The 20,802-nt window shown below is 36.3% G+C and overlaps 2 protein-coding genes across 8 annotated transcripts; both read right to left on the bottom strand.

Moving 5' to 3' along the window:
* Nucleotides 1–32: 32 nt before the first annotated feature.
* LOC113322327 lies at nucleotides 33–3,708 on the bottom strand. 5 transcript variants are annotated; one of them, XR_003347106.1, is made up of 9 exons: nucleotides 3,571–3,708; nucleotides 3,262–3,465; nucleotides 3,024–3,168; nucleotides 2,335–2,405; nucleotides 2,160–2,202; nucleotides 1,996–2,069; nucleotides 1,784–1,902; nucleotides 458–923; nucleotides 33–372 (listed from the first exon to the last, which is right to left on the bottom strand). XR_003347106.1 is itself a non-coding variant. In XM_026570401.1 (9 exons), the coding sequence occupies exons 1-9, from the start codon at nucleotides 3,680–3,682 to the stop codon at nucleotides 361–363; spliced, it is 885 nt and encodes a 294-aa protein (XP_026426186.1). In that variant the 5' UTR covers nucleotides 3,683–3,708; the 3' UTR covers nucleotides 33–360. The 5 variants fall into 5 exon arrangements, 3 of the variants coding, with proteins under 3 accessions (XP_026426186.1, XP_026426185.1, XP_026426187.1); XR_003347107.1 differs by having other exon boundaries at nucleotides 470–923; XM_026570401.1 differs by having other exon boundaries at nucleotides 819–923.
* Nucleotides 3,709–4,133: 425 nt separating this feature from the next.
* On the bottom strand, nucleotides 4,134–15,981 carry LOC113322508 (valine--tRNA ligase, chloroplastic/mitochondrial 2-like). 3 transcript variants are annotated; one of them, XM_026570604.1, is made up of 29 exons: nucleotides 15,886–15,981; nucleotides 15,481–15,569; nucleotides 15,299–15,386; nucleotides 14,200–14,326; nucleotides 13,875–13,958; nucleotides 13,542–13,636; nucleotides 12,630–12,721; nucleotides 12,267–12,320; nucleotides 11,912–11,964; nucleotides 11,736–11,803; nucleotides 11,559–11,634; nucleotides 10,706–10,789; nucleotides 10,361–10,509; nucleotides 10,149–10,266; nucleotides 9,933–10,049; nucleotides 9,352–9,572; nucleotides 8,460–8,549; nucleotides 7,700–7,811; nucleotides 7,491–7,601; nucleotides 7,273–7,410; nucleotides 6,777–6,893; nucleotides 6,594–6,644; nucleotides 6,395–6,507; nucleotides 5,926–6,073; nucleotides 5,736–5,840; nucleotides 5,469–5,570; nucleotides 5,047–5,119; nucleotides 4,753–4,919; nucleotides 4,134–4,604 (listed from the first exon to the last, which is right to left on the bottom strand). In XM_026570604.1, exons 3-29 carry the CDS (start codon nucleotides 15,376–15,378, stop codon nucleotides 4,473–4,475), a joined length of 2,877 nt encoding a protein of 958 aa, XP_026426389.1. In that variant the 5' UTR covers nucleotides 15,379–15,386; nucleotides 15,481–15,569; nucleotides 15,886–15,981; the 3' UTR covers nucleotides 4,134–4,472. The 3 variants fall into 3 exon arrangements, with proteins under 3 accessions (XP_026426389.1, XP_026426387.1, XP_026426388.1); XM_026570602.1 differs by lacking the exon at nucleotides 15,886–15,981 and having other exon boundaries at nucleotides 15,481–15,841; XM_026570603.1 differs by lacking the exons at nucleotides 6,777–6,893; nucleotides 15,886–15,981 and having other exon boundaries at nucleotides 15,481–15,840.
* Nucleotides 15,982–20,802: the final 4,821 nt, after the last annotated feature.

The raw sequence follows: 20,802 nt of genomic DNA, 5'->3' as shown, positions 1-20,802 counted from the left end.
GCGACTCGCCATCTATTTCATAAAAATCAAAGTTCTAAAAAACACCACAACATACACATATGGGCCAAAAACTTGGAAATTTATGACTTTGATTCACAATTGACCAAATGACTTTATAATGTTTCGACATAGAACGGCAATAAATTTACAGCACACGAGATACAATTGATCCGCCAACAGTCTCAACTCTCAACAACTAGACTATTCATACGCAGGAGCAACAACACGTAGTATTGGCCCTGCAAAATTCATGAAATCGGCTGTTCGAAATTTACAGAACTCGATATACAATTGATCCGCCAACAGTCTCAACAACAAGACGATTCATTCGCAGGAGCAGTAGCAGTAGCATGTAAGATCTCACTTTTGGCCCTGCACAATTCAAAAAAAGTTACATCAATACCCAGCACCCTAAAAAGGTCACGTATAGTTTCCTGACAACGACAGTTTTCTGTACCGTTGAGAGGACCTGGACAACAGATTTGGAAGAAAAAACGTCCTGGAAAAAGTCCCAAATCTTCTTCTATCAATTTATTCGTGGAGTATGCCTTGTTACTGGAACTGCAGAGAACAAGGCTATATTTTTTACCACCTTAAAACCCTTGCAGGTTTTTGACAGGTTGCACTACGTCTAATGACCTTCGCACCAAAATATTCAGATGTGGAAATACCATTGGACGTCCAATTTGGGGTTAAAAAATCAATGTATTCATGACTTACTCCTGGGGTTGTTAAGGGCAAACTAAGGGAGACTTTATTAAGTTATTTATTGACAACAAAGATGAAGCCAGAAGGTAAAGAGCTTGACTGTGCAAAACCAGATTCAAAGTAGCAAGGTCATCTTGGTAAAATAAGTTGCCATCTTTCGGCTTCTCATTTTCCCTTAGGCATGAGTTCATCGTATCTACAGCTGATTCCATATCCTACAGTATTTTAACATTTGAGTCAGAATTCACAACAATAAACAACATTTCAAAGCTTCACTTCTAATGGCAACCTAGATAATTGAGTAAGTAACAAAAGATAACCTCTAACAAAGTAGCCAACTCCTGAAATTTTAAAACAGGAGCTATAGGACCAGTACAAGTGATAGTAAGCCGTCATTCAGAAAGAGATTTTATAAACACTGTTATACCCAGATTCCATATAGGGTATCCCTTACTTGGTAGATTTTTCAATTGACTTTGATGTTATTGTAAACTGCATACTAAGCAAACCACTCAAAACAACCATTTCACAACTGTGAATTTGACATGGTCTGCATCTTGTAGTGACGCGCACAATTTTATAACTACTTGCAGAGACCAAGCAGTCAAGCACCACAGCAATACCATACTGATAATTTTGTCAACTCAAACACTACCGTATTGTAGTAACAGAATCTGCTAAGACAAATTCCTCACAACAGAACGGAACTAACTGTAATTTGGTTTTCAATGTTATTAACAAAGCGCCAAGAATGTAGTTCACCCAAATGTTACTCTATGTTGAGTTTGATTTCTTACCATGTATCAAATTTGTGCAGTCTGCTAGACACCTGCCTCTATTGAGAAACTCTTTAATGGTCTCTCTTCGCTCATGTTTTTTTGTGATTAAGTTCTAATTCTTTTAACATTACTTGTGGGCCATGTGCTTCTGTATATACTCTATATGGCTAGTACTGTCATATTTATCATATTATATGTAGACGAAAAACAATCTGCAGGTAACAAGCATATGATGCAGATTGCAGAACAAGTACTCACGATATTACAGGGATTTCAACACAACAGAAGAAACATACCTCCCATGATGCTAAACTTTTCATGTAAGAAGGAACATTACTCTCGTAGTCATCCTTTGATATTTTTATAAGAGTGGCAGCCGCTGCTCCAACTGACTTGGGTTTATCTTCCAATTCCCCTAAATTTATGACAGAAATATAAAACAATCAGATCCTCAAAAATATAATCGGACTATAAAGACTGAGAGTACAAGAGGAATACTGTTCCACACCTCCTGCCTTGTCCAACACCTCCGTTGCAGGTTCATGACGCCCTTTTGCACCAGGCAGCTCAGCATCATCAAAGCTTTAAAAAAGGAAGAAGCAGAAGTGAGATTCAGGAATGAGATACCTTACTAGAAGATCATTGATCATAGAACATATTACACGAACTTACTTTATTGGCCTCCTCAAAGAGGGCATATCAATGTCACCTCTGGCTGCAATGAATAGCCGAAAGAACATTGAAGAGGAAACGGACGAGAAACAATGACCAAACTTTGAATTTTCTAAGAACTACCCTCAAATTAGTTGACAGAGAAAAAAATTCTATGAAAATTATCTGCACTAACCTCCAGAGGCTAAGGTGGCGAGACAAGCATCCGAAAGTCCCATATTTTGTATGCTTAAGGATTTCTGAAATCTTTCTAATGTCAAGAAACACATAAAATTCAAATTAATGTCCGTTTAAGATTACTTGATGCAGGTTCATAATATAATGAAAGAATCCGCATAGGCACGTCCTCCAGGAATGTCTTTGCCAACGATGGAGCATTTCCTCCTCCGCTCCAAATTGTAACCCATCAGCCTGATGGCTTTGAACTCTCACTTGCGACGGCTGGGAGACAGCAGGTAACCATAATTCAACCATGTTGATTCACCTCGGGGATTTGTTTTAAAGGGCATCCAAGTAGGTATTTACGCACTCACTTGTGTTATGGTCTAGAGTTCTTTTGAGCCAATAATAGAGGTTTTCCTACAAAAACTGAGTCATATTCTACATGCACTAAATTACTAAGGTTAGTAGAAAAGCCCACTTAACCGAATGTTGCTCAACCACCATAAGAGTATGCTGAAATGCAACACAGTAATCATATGTGATGTGACCTCCATATTAGATACTATAATCAAATGCAGCTTGCAGTAGCACGATTTTAAACACTATGTGAAATTTCATTCTTGACAACCTAAACCTACCCATTAAGTAAAAAGAGCAAAATAGTAAAAGAACTTTGATAGAAAGGATAGATAGAAAGGATACAAATCGTCATTTTCAAGTCTTTTGATGATAGACCTTGGTTCACAAGAGAAAGCTGATAAATCCAATTCGTCGGACTTAAACAACTTGGAATTGTATCCAGGTGGTGTCTTCAATTCGCTTACTTCATCTTCATCGTCAATTTCAGCTTAAAATACCCCCATAAAAATAAATAAATTAATTAATCTCACAAATACATAATAATTAAATTAGGGATTTCATAGTTGTTGCTTATTATTACCTTCAGGAATGTAACCAAAGCTTTTAAACCGATCTTCAAGCTCGATCAAATCGTCTTGATTCTTCTTATAGAGTTCATTGCAGTGCCCTAACAACTCCTCAAATGATACAGTGTCAAACGCCATAGATTCGAGTAAATTCAGATCTGAACTAGCAGATTTAACTCTACGATTCAGACACTGTATGAAAGTTGATGATGCCGAATCTTTGAGGGGAACATACAAAGGATAATAAAAACAGAATTTTTTAGAGAAACTGAGACATTATTTAAGAGCAAAAGAAAACAAAAAAAGGGATTAGGAAAACATACCGAGAGGAATAGGTCGTCTTTCAACCGATTCTTTCAGAGTATCAGAACTGGATTGAAGATGTTTGCAGAAACATGCTAGGGTTTTACAGAAGGTTGATATTGATTCATCCATCTCTCTCTATTTCTCGCACTGGATTGCGGTTTGGAATTCTCGAGTTTGATTTCGAATTTCTTTTTAATAAATTCTTGGATTTCGAAATTCATTGGCGGCAATTGAATATTTACAGCACAGGCCTTTTTCTTACGGTTTCAGTTTCCTCAACTGAACAAGGTGGACAACAACTATTCCTGTAGCTCAGTTGATAGAGAGTCTGTTTCCTAAGCAGAAAGTCGTAGGTTCGACCCCTACCTGGCGCGTATGAAGTTTTTCTTTTTGCTTGCTCCAATTCCAAAAGTTGTAGGTTCAGCTTTTACTGTTCTGCACTGCTGATTCCTTGACGATACTTTTTATTGTTGAAGACAACACACAGACGATTACACCATGACAAATAAAGAAGACGAAAGGAAGTAGTTTTGACACAAAAGTACAAAAGGATATAGCGAGAGCAGAAAAAAGTTGTATGTACAACTACAAAATAAATCACTCTTCTTTTCGATACGAAATTGTCATTGTTCCTCCATACATTTTGTACTCTTAATTTCGAGCACCTTATACTATTGGTCCTATCCTCACAGATGGCCCATTTGGCACCAGGAGAGCTGTAAGATTGCTGCTATATCAGTTTCATATACACTCGCAAAATATAAGGCTTTCACCTTGTATCCAGTTCCTCAGCTTAACATGGAGGAATTGAGGACCCTATATTAGGTCATCATCCTAATCTCTACTACCATTAATATCATAATAAGACGCACAAACTATGGCCTTGCAGAAAAAGCGGATGTTGAAAAATGATCACGGGCTACTCTGAGGCGATATAAGTTGTTGAATTTAGTAAAGAAAGACGGTTTTTTGTCAAACTTATTTTCTCCTCTGCTTCAGCTACCTTCTCTCTTACCCCACGAACAACTTCCTCCGGAGCTTTCTCTACAAACTGCATTGCATGAAGGTACTTCACTTTTTATATTACAACATTACAATAATATTAATATGAAGTTCACTGCTAATATGGGGGCAAGCGTGGAACTAAAATGCGATATATGTGTGCAGTGTGTATAGACTAGGATGGAAGAATTATATACCTTGGGCGAACTAAGGCGAGCATTAAGGGCATCATATTCTGATTGCATCTTTGAAAGGCGTTTTGTCAGGCGTTGGACCTCATCAGAGATATCCACCATGTCAGCAAGAGGCAGATAAGCTTCGAGACCTTCACCGGCCACAAGGTGTACCGATTGCTTTGCATCCCCTGAAACACAATCAGTGACCCACCACACACTTACCAGATTAAACATTTAGCATTTGGTTTCCTTTACATAAAAGTTGCCAGAATGTTTTATCTTAAAGATGATAATTGATGTAATCAGGATACATGCCTGGAGGAGAACCAATGAAATGAACGTTTTGTAAATCTAGTCTGGAAAGCAATGCCAGGACTTCCTTCTCTTTCTGTACGAAATAAACTAAAATAAATTAACCTTCAGCATTACAGAAAGTGTGGATTGACACCTGAGCTGTAAGAAAGTACTTCTCTGGTTGAGCATTAAAGAAAGTACAAATTTTAGCATGAAGTACCAGTTCAACCAAAAAAGCTTTCTGACAAGGGCGAAAGGAAATTGGATTTTTGCTAAAGATGTTTCTTTCAGATCCAGAGATGTTACATAAGGAAATGACACCTCTACTAATGTAAATGGGAAAGGATTAAGTTTCTCCGAGTCCAATCCGTTATTTAGCCATATCAATTAGAGACCAGGTCTGAAGCACATAATGCAGTAGAAACAATATGAAGGATACTCACAGACATGTACTGGATGACATCATCACTTCCAATAATTGAAGCAGATATCCTTTTGGCAGGTTCAACAGAATACTCTGCTCGGGCATTTCGGATTGCTCTAGTCTGAGTAAAATGCAGATATTAAAAAAACAAAACAAATATACAACTGTTTCGTTGGTAAAAGAGAAGGAACAAAGGAACACGACATTGAACTTCTCATGAACTGGAAAGAAAAAAGGGGGGGGGGGGGACAAGAATCAAGACAAAAGAAGAAATGAAGTAACTCACCAGAGCTTGCAAGTTCTCAAATCTTCTAATGGAGTTCTCATTCCTTGGAAGCGACGTCTCAGGCCAAGGAGAAACAATGAGTGCTTGCTTCCTATGAGGTAATGCCTATGCTTGGATCATGTGAAGCATCATAAGAAAACATATGAATACATAAGAAACCCAGAAATTAAGCAACAGAAAATAATCTTACCTGCCACAATTCTTCAGTAACAAATGGCATGAACGGATGTAGCATCTTTAATATGTTTTCAAACACGTATAAAAGAACCGCCTGGGCAACAGGAGCAGATATATTTCCTTCGGACTTATAAAGACAAGCTTTACTAGCTTCAATGTACCTAAGAAATAAGTATATTAGTTACAGTGACATAATGCAATTCGCGCAATTGAAACGGAGATCCATTAATGGTCAATCCACTGTAACAAGAAAACAACTCAGACAACAGTGTTGCTTGGAAAGGAAGTTCATGTTATTTTTTCTTTTATCCACATAATAGTATAACTTCAAAACTATCCTATTTAATAATCCATGAACTACTCAGTTGCAACTGATTAAAATTACCAAATGGAACCTTTATATATACCGATTTTCATTATTGACATTAGGATTTTGTTTAACTAATGATCAAAAGGAACTTGAAGAAAACTTTAAGACATACCAATCGGCAAAATCGCCCCAAAAGAAATCATATGTTTCTCTCCCAACATCCCCAAAGAAAAACTTTTCATAGCTTGAGGTTACAGAATCAATCAGCAGATGAAGTTTCGAGACCTGGAGGTTAAGTATAAAATTTAAGAAAATAAGTTGTGGTAAGAAATTTGAGAACATGATACAACACTGGAACAGATGAAACTCACCACCCAACACTCAGGCAAAGGTAGCCTACAAACAGAATCCTCCGAATCAAACTGAAAGAGACCACCAGTCGCCAAATTAGCAGCAGGACTAGATACTAAAATATCCACGTTACTACCTAACTAGCTCAAATAAATGAAACACGAGATAAACTCAGCACAAAAGAACATGGTAGCAAAGAAAACCTTTAAAGGAGTTGAAACGTCCCTAAAGATATTGCATTGGTGAAATCTGTAGCCTGTTTTACATCTCAAGGAGGGGTGTATGCGTATCAGATTACACCAGACACATGTACAGGTTTCCTGGTTAAGTGGGAACACTTAGGAGGCTAATGGTAACAAATCTGAATATGATACCAGAAGTTATAAAAATTCAAATTATCTTTTTCTTGCACAACTTATAAAACCTAACAAATAATCTGCAGATGGACAGTTTCGGTTACGTAGATGGAAGTTCTAGAAAGGAAAACATTTTCTCCAGAATTTTTTTATGGCTGAGTGAACATTCCATTATGGTCATAGCCACGATATGATTAGCTTTTCAGACAACAATGACTTCATATTCTAATGATGCGAAAAAACAAAATCCAAACTTCAGCAGCTTTCCACTTGCAAGATCATGGCAACACAGTATGGAAGCCCAGATCTTTTATATGGCTTAAAGAAGAAAAGAAAAACAAACCTTCAAATCCAATATGTTGTCCCACGCCGATGCATCACTTTGACTAGGCAGATTTGACAACACAAACTTGCCAGCATTCCACAGTTTGTTAGTGAATCCTTTATTAGAGGTTAATCTTTCGACTGACAAATTAAGGTCCTGAAGAATGCAAAGTTTCAAGAATCATTGATAAGAGAGCAGCACGCCGGAACTAAAAACTCCTTGCAAGCAAAGCAAACCTGCCCGGCGGTCCCCAGAGCAATTGAGAATCGTAATGCATCTGTTCCGAACTCCCTTATCGTATCAAGTGGATCAATGACATTTCCCAATGATTTAGACATTTTTCGTCCCTGCAAAAAAATTATTTGATGATAAGTGTGACAATAAAGAACAGCAGAGATTGCCTAGTTTCACAATGGAAAAAAGATTTCAATAACCCAATACTCACTTGGGAGTCACGGATAAGTCCGTGTAGATATATATATGAAAAGGGAACCTTTCCCGTAAACTCAATTCCCATCATTACCATTCGTGCCACCCAAAAAAACAAAATATCATGCCTGTCGAAACAGCATAACAACTTGCAGATCACTCAATTAGTCCCAAAAGAAACCTGAAAACACCAGAATTACCAAAAAGAACACCCCATGCAATATAATTCCAATCATTCACTGGAACACTGAACATTGTGCGAGCAAATTCTGTTTAAAAAGAAAAACTTGAAATATAGTTGATAAAAACAAAATAATTAAAGCAATCTTACATGCAATAAAAATTCTATACTCCAAAATGCTGACAAATTTAGTTGAAGCAGAATTAACTGGAGGATTTACTAATACTTGAGAATCTTCAACCAGTATGTTAGTACACAAATCAGTATACTGTAAAAGGAATAATACATTTTAGGGACTGCTTTGATGAGATTCAAATTTTCAGATTTAAGTGGGTCGTCAAAATTATTTGATACAACTTGAAAAGAAAATCAAACCAAGAAATTTGATAGGTTGATTTTTTTTCACTTTTATTTGCAGTCTGAAGTGGTAGGTGATACTAAACTTTGTTGATTCACATCTCAGTTCAAAGCTTCCAGGCAATTTAAGTACCCAGCACTTGATTTCAGTTTTTTGCAACCAAAGTGAAAATTCAAAATATCAAGCCAACAATAATCGATGAGTTCACCGCAGCATACAAGAGATGAACTTTCATACCCAGTTTCAAGGACTGTTGTCGAATAAAACTTCTTGTAATCCTCCGCTGATACATCTGGCCACCCAAGAGTGCTGAATGGCCACAGTGCACTGAAATGAAATAACAAGGAGGCAAAGAATGAATTCGTTATTCAGTAAAATGGTAAATAGAATTAGAATCAACCTGCAAGAAATAATAGAGAACGAGTATCTCAAGTTTAAAATGAATTAGCATGTCTCGCCGATAGCATATTTTTCTTACTAATTGCCGAGGGAATAGGGAAATGAGCTTCACTTGTTTACAGCAAAATGAAACAGTACATTAAACCTCAATATCACACAAACAAAAGACAACACTGATCTGTACACATGCCACAGGCAAGATATAGATCTGCACCAGATACCATAATCACACACTGAGGTAGATCAAAGTGCTTTTGTGCTCAAGGTGCTTCATTAAGCTCAAAGGTCGGATCACCGGCTCACTATCCTGAAGTCCCAGAGGAGGCATAAACATCTATAGCTTAATGGAGAAGCCTAAACTGGTGATGCCGGTATCATGGAGATCAACAGGATACTCGACCTTTCTAACTTTTACTTAAAATGGTTAATCACATGCCATGAAAATACAAGCTTGCCATTATATGAACCTGCTTTAGAAGGCATTTAAATAGACCATAATGATGACATATATAGGTTTAAAGGCTTTATGTAGAAGGCCTGAATCTCCGAAATAAAGGGTCAAAAATGCTATATGGAAACTGCGTGCAGGAACTGCCCTAGTTAGACTTTTGGACCTCAACACGTGAAATTTATTAAAAACTCACAAATGAACAGATGATAATGATATGCAATATATACAAGATTAAATCATATAAAACACTGATTACTTAGTAACTATTGCAAGTTCTACCTTGAAAACCAAGTATCAAGAACATCTGGATCCTGATATATTTCGACATCTCTTCCATATTTCTCACGGGCTTTAACTAGGGCTTCTTCCTGGCTCCTAGCAACAATATAGTCTTCCTCACAATCTTTACCCTCAACGTACCAAACTGGTATTCGGTGTCCCCACCAGAGTTGTCTGCTTATACACCAGTCTTTAATATTTGAGAGCCAATGATTATAAATCTACAGATAAAAACAACGAGCAAACGTTTAAGAAAAGCCCACATAGCAGCAAAACTCTACTAGCTTTCACATGATAATTTAAGACAAGACGCATGTATAGTTTAGCAAGGCATGAGAATCTCATGAAAATGTGGTATCTGGTAATAGAATCGCGAGATAAACATGTCATCCCATTTGCTTGACTGCACATATGGATTCAGATGAAACATTTTAGTCCCAAAGAAGCCAATGAAGTAAGGAATTCGCTGTAAGTTGGGAAAACCAGTCCCCTAAGTATCTATTATTAGGGGTCCACCAGGTAAGTAAATACAAAACACTAGATAGAAACCTCTTAAGAGTCAAAACGTGTAACTTAAGTACCTTCTCAAATCTTTCAGGCAAAATGGTAATTTGCTTTTCTTCAACTGCACGAAGGGCTTTCTCGGCCAAGGGCTCCATGGTAACAAACCACTGTTTACTCACAAGTGGCTCTATTATCTAATTATAGAATGAAACCACAGTATGAGCCACTTATCTGTACAAGAGACATCCATCAAAGTTAACAAAAAGAAAAAAAATTGGGGTAATATATCACACTTCTCCACCGCGCTGAGATCTGGGAACTCGTAAGGTGTAGGGTTCTTTTTTGACTGCTAAATTTGTCTCCTCCAGCTCTGACCATAACTTCTTACGTGCATCAAATCGATCCATCCCACTGAAATTAAATCCATTTACAGTTACTATGCACAAGATGAAGAACATTTATGTACGTGAACATATAATCAGGAAAAGTCTTTGACAACACTTACTTGTACAGTCCAGCAACTTCATTGAGGGTTCCATCCTTGTTCATTACATTAAGGATAGGTAGACCAAGCTTCCTAGCAAGAAAATAGTCATTGTGATCATGCCCCGGACTTATCTTCAACACTCCAGTCCCAAATTCTTTATCAACATACTGCCACATGTTCAATTCTTAGGAATTAGACAGCAGATTGCACTTATCAAGTCCCGGCTCGTCAACTCAGGTTTATGGTGTCAAACAACCTCATAGTGGAAGTGGCAAAACAATACTAGGCCTTCAAAACTCACGTATCATGACATAAAAATGCAAAGCACGGACATCAAAAATGGGGGGATGTGGAGTATCTTACTCTATCAGCTATAATGGGGACAAAACGGCCAAATGTCATTGGTACAATTGCCTGCCTGCCAATATACTTTGAATAACGATCATCCTACAATTAGTGAGAGAGAGAAAAAAATTAAGAACCTTCTAGTAAACTGGATGTGATAATTTACAATATTTACAAACTCTAATTCTTGTGACGCCAAAATATGAAAAACTTAAGAGTTCAATAAATGCACATAACCCTTGATAAAAGAAACAAACAAGTGCACTAGCAGGAAATAGCTAAAAGAAGCTTGCAGTAACAAATAAAGAGCAAGCCTAAGAGGGGTGAGGTACTGAGGTCCATCACTTTAGAACCATGACAGAAAACTGAAAGTTCAGTATTCGGCTCCTCCAAAAGGTCAACTACAAGCTTATGGAAGGTTCAACCCCAGACGCAGAGTGTGGCTCAGCCTAGTATGAAACTGAATATGTCAGGGTACTTTATGGGGACGAGACACCTCGGATCACCAAAACATAAATTAACAGTTATGAAGAACATAAACAAAAGCAAGAAGACGATACAGCCTACAGCGTTGCAGCTAAATATATGTGCAGGGAACAAAGATCCAGTAACTAAAAGCAACAATTATGGTTGCAGTTTGTGGTAACTTGCACATGGTCGAATTAGGACCAGAACAAGCGATGGCAGTTGTATTATCTTGCTTAATCGACACTATAGATTAAAATGGACTAACAGTAATACTCTACTGGAGGTCAGAAGCAGAAACCTTACCAACGTTCATTTGAAAAAGGAAAGAAAGACACATAGTGTAGCACTAGCACAAGGAAACAATTAGACACCACCTCCGATTAAAGTGAAAATGAGATACTACCTCAGGATGAACAGCAATAGCAACGTCGCCAAAGAGTGTCTCTGGGCGTGTTGTAGCTATAGTCAAAAAGTCGCTCCTTCAAACATAGACAAGTAACGGAAGAAGAAAAAGAAGCAAAATCAATATATGAGCACAACGGAAACAATATATATCAGATTTAATAAATTATAAATTTACTTTGATCCTCCAGCAACACGATATTTGATGTGATACAGAAAACCAGGTTCTTCTGAATACTCCACTTCCTAGGAGGCAAGGAAAAATTCACATAAATTTCTAAATTTTTAGATTGAACCATATTAGTTGATAGTAGTTGCTATATGACTTGTATTCAGTATAATAATATAGCATACCAAGTCAGACACTGCTGTTTGAAGACTAGGAGACCAATTGACCATATAAGACCCTGCCAGTAAAAAGAACAACAAATCCTTCTAATTAATAGCACATAATGGTATTGAAACTACAACTAACTTTTCTGGTAGACGAGATAAAAGCTAGAAACTGGTTGGAACAAAGAAATTGCACAAGTGAAGATCTACGAGGCCTGGTAGTGTATTTGAAAGAAACAAATGGACTTCTAAAACTAAGAGTGACAACTTAGGAAAGCTCAAAAGTAAACTTGAAGTGACACTGACATTAGAATATCATCTCAATTTCGTTAGGTAAAAATTTTCTAGCTTTAACCACTTGGGTTTAGATTTACACCTTGATAAATCAAGCCTTTCTCATGAAGTCTTACAAAGGCCTCAACCACAGATCCTGCAACCAATGACAGTTTTAAGTCAGAATACCGGGAAGATATAAATTACCTTGAAGTTGCAATACATCAGCCTAAAATATATTGTGCTATTGCTTTTAAGGGAGCAGGCTTACATAGTAATACAAGCACAAACATTTGAATAACCTTCATGAATCAAATAATTTTCAGACGTACTTATGTATAGTTACTTCAGACCTTAGATCTATGATTATTAACATCCTGGAAACATGGACTAACTGCTTGAAGGTTCTGATGAACTGCTATAGCTAAACTAGTAGGAGTACTGACAAATAAGTAAGTCATCTTACTACTCAGCTGATCATCAAGGGTGAAGTGCTCTCTTGTCCAATCGCAAGATGCACCCAGTCTCTTAATTTGGTTTGTGATGGTCCCACCATACCTGGAAACACAAGATGATATACATAATGGTTAGATTATAGTAGAATTCAGATTTGCTGCAAAATTTCAACAAGAAATTATAACTACGCAATAACGCTAAATGGATTTTAATCAGATACATGCTCTTGATGCTGCAAAAATGTTTTGAGAAACCATTATTGACTGATAATGTACCAGAAAGGGTCGAGATCCGCATTTTTCTAGATACACTTCTCTGTCTCCTTCATACACACTGACATGATTACCAACATGTCGAAGTAATAATGAATAACAACTGGATGCTTTACATATCCATTATTAAATGTACACCACTACTACATACGACTACTGTATGATTTCGTTATACATAGATTACTGTGAATGTTATTCTAGTAAACCACTTGTGAGCTGTCTACAGATATCATCACCAACTGACATGTATAACTATATTTGAATGAACTAATATGTAAGACGGGTATCAGAGGCTTACAAGTCTAGTATGAGTAATAAATGTAAATACAATTTTTTTAGATAACTCTCATATTTCCTTGTTGGTAATTTACATATTTTATTTTACATTTTGATAGTTGCAGACAGCAACATAAGTAGATATAGCTCAAAACTAACATATCGGTTCGTTTGTTAACAGCATTTACTCATCCAAACAAAAGGAAAAGGATAGAATTTAAACATAGCATATACTGAAAAATTGCACATTCAATCAGAAGGATACTGAATCATAGGAAGGATAGCAGGCAGAAGATAACAACATGTGACCAACAAACAAACCACATGAACGTACTATTGTTGCAGGTGAGAATAAATACAGACAAGTAACATACTTCTCTTTCCACTCCCAAACCCTGCTTGTAAACTCTTCTCGACTAAGATCAGCCCTTTTTATTCCTTGAGAAGCAAGCATTTTTTCAACAACTAACTGAAAGGGCACAACACGAAAATTAAGAATGTCAGTTGAACTACAATTGAAAGATCAACCACAGATATGATCTTCACAAAAGAATGAACAATTTTTTTCAGATTGAAAGTGTTGCCACAATTGTGAATTAACACCATATTTGAAATTGAAAGAATCACAACCATCCTAACCAAAGACAAACAACATGCTACATAGTATTCCAATTTTTCCCTGGTTAGCTCAAAAGGTAAGGAAGAACCTGAGTTGCAATGCCAGCGTGATCCGTCCCAGGAAGCCAAAGTGTAGGCCTTCCTTTCATGCGATGGTATCTAACCATAATGTCCTAATGAAATCATCAAGCAAAATATATAAATCAAGGTGATCATATCTATCAAAAATACTGAAAGAGAAAATGGTGGTGGAATCAAAGAACTTGGAAAACAAGCTTAATATTCTTATTACTGTTCCAATATTCAGGAAATGGGTCACGCACAAAGAAGCAATTATCGCACTTCAAATGATATCACAAGGTCCTCTAACAATTAAACTGTCATTCAGAAAACTATTAGAGCTACTTCTCTTACCTCAAGAGTGACAAACATTGCATGTCCCATATGTAGTGATCCAGTAACATTAGGTGGTGGCATGGAAATCACAAAAGGTTCTCCGTCCGAATCATCATTTGGCTTGAAATATCCTTGAGAATCCCACCTGCATTAGAACATTTTGACATCAAACCTGACAAAAAAATGCAGAAATGCACAAAAGTAATATAATTAACATATGGCGCTCCAATGACTAAACTCAATGAATCGTTGAGAATAGTCAACAACTACACCTCATTTCTAAGAAGCTTGCGGGGTCAAAGGGGTTTTACTCTAGGTTGTATGGTGATTTAGTATATCCTTTAGCAACAACAACATCCCCAAAAAGAATACTTATGTGGAATAAAGTGCAGAGATGTATGACCAGTTCCGGATTCATGGGAGTATTCAATCTCAAAATTTCAACATGTTCTAGACATCATTCACCTCGAGTGAAATTTACTTCTTTGTTCTTCTCAAAAATGGATATCACTGAATTCTCAAAATTCTGTTCCTCGGGAGTTATAGTTGACTTGAAAGATTCCTATTTCAGACATACTAACCACACAAACTTATAATTTCTTGCAGTCAGGATTGAGAATGCAATTCTCATGCCCACTAAGTAGAGTAACTCCGTATTTAGACCCACAACGATACAAACAACCCACAGAAAGATAAATGAAACTAAAAATGGACACTATTTGCAGGAAGAATTTCCTAAATACAAGTAGTATAGACTGGAAGTAACACTTGGACGTGGCAATTCGGATTCAACACAATATAAATGGTTGAACAAGCATGCCCATTTACCAATACATTTCTGTAAACACCTAGTGTTTATCTAAGAAGTAAGAACCAACGTGTGCTTTTAATAAAGCGAAATGGAATTATTGTCATGTGAGTCTGACCAATGACTAGCACACAGAAAAAAAAAATCCTCAAAGGAACTCCAATAAATGAACAACTCTTATACAAAGATAATACCCAACTTGAGTTCGTAAATTCAACTCTAAACTTCCACATTTCCATTGAATGCCAGTTTAAACAAGCTGAATTTGAAATATAATCGCTCGTTTCAACAAATTATACAAGGACTTACCAGTTATATATTCGTTCCTCCGAAGTAAAATCAAACGATTTTTCCGTTAGCGGAGAGGTAAAACCAACATCATTATCCATGGCCGCAACTGGAACACGAAAAGAAATGAGTTTAGGACAACAATTCTGAAGAGAACATTACATTAAGAACGATCCTATAAAGTATGTATGTTGCATGATAACCTGTGAAAATTTTTGGTTTACAACGAATAGAATTTCGATAGGGGCTTCTTGACCTTCTGCCATATCTTGAAATTAGTAGGGGATTCAATCTGTAAGAAGATAGAAAGGAAGATAATGACGGAGTTGTTAATGCCATTGAAGACAGAGAGAAAGTTTTAACCAAAAATTCAGAAGAAACTCATCAGTCAACAAAAACCCTAAAACCCACTAGTCATGAGAAAAATAGTAGGCAGCAGGTTTGGGTTTTTCAGAGTTTTAATGGTGGGGGAAGAAGATAGTGGTGGTGGTGGTGGTAGTGAAGGTCTAAGAGGGATAACGCGGGAGCAATGAAATGGCTGTTTTGTAAATTACCAACCATGGACAAGAAAACTCGTTGAATTGTTCGACTCACTTGACGGTGAATACCTTGGTTTGCTACTTTGCTCTTTGTCATCGGAGTCTACACTTTTTCGAAGGCATGTTCGCACGTTTTCACGGTTGAAAAGAATCCATACTAAAGTACCAATCCGAATTGTGTTGTGTGTCTTTCGGAGGGGCACTTAATTTTGTGGTCGATTTTGTTTTTTACGCCGATTGTCCTCAATGCGGCAATTTTGTCGGCCAAGGTTAAACGCAATTAGTATTGGTGTTTTTGTGATCTTTTAACCTTCCGCCAAGAGACTTTGACTTTCATGATTTATCCCAAGTGTTGAGGTGTATGGATTTTGAAATATGGATTTCTTTTCCAGAAAAATTTACTTTCGTTTAGTAAATTTTGGAATATGGATTTCTTTTCGTGTGAGTTCTATTTTGCTCATACTCTTAAACGTTCCCGTGGCATTTTTGGCCACTAAAAAAAATGAAAAGAAAAAATTGTTAATAAAAGAAAATAAACAAATAATCAGAAGAGGACATAAAAGCGAAATTTCTTAAAAAGAGAAGGGGAAGAAGAGAGAAATCGAGAAGCGAAAAACTACATCAACAAGCTCATATAAAATGGTTCTTTCGGAAATTTTTCTCGGAAGCTTTAGGTAAATTATTTGTTTTCCTTTAGTATTTCTCTTCTTAGTATCATGCAAACCACGTTATAAACCACCCGTGGAGGAGAATGAGTATCTTCTACCAACATATTCTCAAATTCCGGGGGTGATGAAAGTGTGGATAGTCATCATGTTCATCATATCATTTGTGTACGTGGCTAGCCTACTAAATCTGTTAGTTTTAGCATTTGCAATCATGTTTAATCTCTGAGAGGAGATCTGTTTTCTGTTTTCTTGATCTTTGCGAATAAACCTCGCCTTCTTCATCAGATAAATCTACCTGGCGAGTTCCTTTATAAGAGTTAGGACTCACGACATTAACAGTGTTACTACCTTATCTAGTATTAACACGAGATCTTACGTTAACAACCTCCGTTGATAATTTTTTTATGGCTTGATTAGAAGCTTGAAGTGTTATTATTCAATAATTGTTAGTTGAGCACTGCTGACATTGCTCGTAGCCACTTTAACTTTGGTTTCACTTCTCGGATAAGTCGTGTTATCTGCCTTAGTGGAAGCAGTACTGATGGCCTCGTCCTCAACAGAAGCATCACTTACAATCTTTGTGTTAACCATAGACTCCCTACATTCGTTCTTATCATCATTTACTTTATTAAAATCGGTAGGAGTTTGTTTTTTATTACCTTCAGGTGCGTGAAGAGAAGTTGATCCATCTGTATTCAAACGTAAAACTTACGTGCGTCTTTGTTACCATCAACAATTTTTTTGCACATGTCGTTACGCGACTAATTTCTTTCCCTTATTGCCATGTTTTTCCCATGAATTTTGTTTTACTTTCGTCCTTCAAGGCAACAATTTTAGGTATCATAATAGATGTAGATCTACATATACATTCTCGAAAACTATGCTCAATGATCTTACAATAGAAACAATAGGCATGCAATTTCTTGAAACTAAAGTATACCATGAATGTGAACTTATTACGTTCTACCAAGACTAAAAAGAGAGGGTACCAAGTATATCACCAACTTTTTATCTGATAGGATTATAAACATGTGTAGTACTTTTAATAGTTAAAATGATACGAAATTTTCAATGCGGGAAAAAAAACCGCACACACATGAATTTTGTTAACGGAATAAATTGCAATGTAAAGAAAACAATGGGGCCTAGTCCAGTTTTGAACATCATATTATATTAAGCCGCTACAGACAGTAGCTCGCTATCATACTTCGGGATGGGATGTATGTAGTTGAGCTGAATTAGCCCTACAAGAAATTTCAACTTCAGTTGTGTTCCTTACGTCTCTTGGATCTAGCAAGGTCCTACGCACTTGCTCCTATAGGTGACGTCCTTTACAGCCCAATAAGTTGCTTTAGCCTAAGTGAATACTTTTTAACTAATATGCCCCTAACATATTGCTTATTGATTTCCTTTAAATGTATTTAAATCAAGGTCTGGAAATTTATTTTTGGAATTGAACAAAGTCCATCAAACCTCGAGGATCCGGAACACTTACATTCTTATCAAAGAGAAGCCTATATCACTATCAGCTCACAAGGTTAAGTCGTTCATGAAATATGAAGCATAAGTTGGAGATCAATCACTACCAAGACCAAAATAGTTTGTGAACTGTGCAAAACAGTTCGTGAATATTTTGTCGACTCAGAGTTTAAGAAACTTTTGTACTGATAAGTCAGCAAACTTTCTAAATCAGTTCGTGTACTCAAGTTCCAAAAAGTGTCAAGGAACTATTCAAATCATCCAGTTCCCGAAGTGACCAGATCATGTCATGTACAGAGAATTAAAAAGTATCCAGTAACGTCTCAAAGTCGACCAATTTGTGTGCGCGAGTTAATCAATGAATAATTCATCAAGTTTTATTATTTATAAGTTCCGAATTTGCGTACTGAGCAAATCAATTTGTGAATATAAAAACCAACTAGATGATTCCTTGTGAATTTAATACGTGAAGATATGTGTTTTTCGCATTAGGAATGATGAAGGAAATACGTAGCTACACAGGATCACGACCTGATTAATAGTTTGATTATATTCGTGACTTGATCCAATTACCGATCTTTGTTTGTTGATAACTTAGTTTTAGTACAATTAAGGCTTATCGAGTCATCTTTAGGCAGGGCCGAACCCACAGTGGGATCGGTGGGGTCACAAGGTCCCCCTAAATTTTGTGAAGAAAAAAAATCCCATTTATTTTTTTGTAGATATAATTTTGTTCCTCCTCATCGTTTACACAAGGTATACTTCTGAAACTAATTTTCACCTTCCACGAACTAGAAATTTCCATAAAATTAAGGATAACATGTAAATAATCCATATTCTACCGAAATGAAAATGATTTCTTTAGGTTTGAGGTTTGTATATGATTCATTTGAACTGCTAAAGTCTAATCAGTTTCCGTCTACATAGATTTCGTTTCCTAGGAAGGGTTTTTACTTCTACCTCCAAAGGTACTCTAATTTTTGTTTTTTTTATCCTTTAATCACTTAATTTATGTATATTTTCTAACTGGTTGATTAGATTTTGGTTTATTATGATGGTGGGTTTTGGATTTTTCTTTCAGATTCAGAGAAATTGATCAATTTTAAGGGGAAAAGTGTTGCCGCATTTTTACAAACAACCAGTGTATGTCATTGCTTGGTTTTGTTGCGGTAAAAAAACTAAGTTGATTTTTACTTAAAGTTGTTCATCCATGGGTTAATAGTCATAAATTTTTGAGATGTCGGTGGATGTTGGTTTTATCAATTCAAAATAATAGATTTTGATTTCAATTTTAGTAGCTTTAGGGAAGAAATTTGTGTATGTAGTTGGTTTTATCAGTTGTTACTCTTTCTTTAATGCTTGAGTGTTCGTGTTGTAGGTTGCATAGAACAAAAAAACAGTTTGTTGCCCTTTCGAAAAATGTTAGGAGGGTAAAAATCTGAAAATATACTCTATTAGGTACTAAGGTTTAATGCTTTTCTATAATCACTAAAGTTTATTCTACAGTACACTGTATTTTAAGACTTAAGTTAATTGACACTTCCTTTAAGAGTCTAAGTTCGATGTTATAGTCATTTTCTTGAGTGCAGCAGAAAAGGGAAAGTACTTTGGATGTGTTTATTTTTGGATTAGAAAAACATTTAGTCGTTTAGTTTTCAGGTAAGCAATCATTTTGTATAGCTATTTTCCATTTCAAGGTCACAACCAAGTTCTCCTATACCCAGCAGTCCCTAGCGGAACTGTTGCACAAAAACATATTACATCTTAATGACTGTGACTAAAACATCGATACACAGTGTGCTCCCAAAGAACTTCTTTTCTGGATTCGCCACTGTCTTTAGGTCGAACATAGTTGAGATGCTAAGGAAAGTAGTAGAGAGAATATATCAAAGATAATTCTTATTGAACAAGTTAGACTGAATAATATGTCTTAGTTTATAATATTACCCTCTCGGCCTTGTATATGATTACAAGCGTGTGAGTCATCCTAAGTGTATGTTTGTTGAGGGACCACTTGTGTATACGTGAAGATGACGTCCCGTTCCATTCAGAATTTACTACGTTGTTAAGTTCTCAATCTCCAGGTTTTGACTATGACAACCCTTGGTTTCGTCTTCGCTTTCTATTTTATAACTCATATCTTACACATGTACCGATACTAGTTGTCACGTCTCGCTCTCAGCTATGTTGTTATCTTTAGGTCGTGGTCGAGCTGTCTACTAGTTATCTTTTACACAACCTGAGCTCTTTCTTGGCACTGAGCTCTATGACCTCACGACTGTCAGTTGTTTGGTTGATGTTCTATTTTGTCATCTACATATTTTCCACCAATTTATTTTAAATGTAGTCCTTAGACTTTATTATTATTTAAATTTAATTTAGTATTTTTAGACTTTAACAACTCAGTTCAAAGATATGCTTTAACAACTTAGATCAGAGATATTCTTTAGCAGCACCAAGATGGTGTCATTACTTAAATAGATAAGTGATACGACCAAGATATTGGATCTTAGGTTTTTGCTCAGATTGAGAATATCTTTATTTCTCTTAAAAGAATAAGTATATTTTAATAAAGATTTTGTATTGTCAGCTAGTGATCTTGGTGACATTTTCTCCACATTTTATGATCATGCGACATACGCCAAAGTTAAATATTTAATCACGTAACATACATCAATTTAGTACAATGGTAAAGTCATTGGGTGATGATACAATGACGTGAGTTCGAAACTCGCCAACACTTTACTGATCAAAAAAATAAAAATCTATGAGAGATAGAAAATTTATTGTTGCTAATTATTAGTACGGGTTATCACATGGGGTGTATTTGTCATCCTTT

The sequence above is a fragment of the Papaver somniferum genome, chromosome 11, assembly GCF_003573695.1.
Source record: "Papaver somniferum cultivar HN1 chromosome 11, ASM357369v1, whole genome shotgun sequence".
Classification (NCBI taxonomy): Eukaryota; Viridiplantae; Streptophyta; class Magnoliopsida; order Ranunculales; family Papaveraceae; genus Papaver; species Papaver somniferum.
The sequence above is the reverse complement of the archived record's forward strand: the minus strand, read 5'-3'. Positions and strand labels throughout refer to the sequence as shown.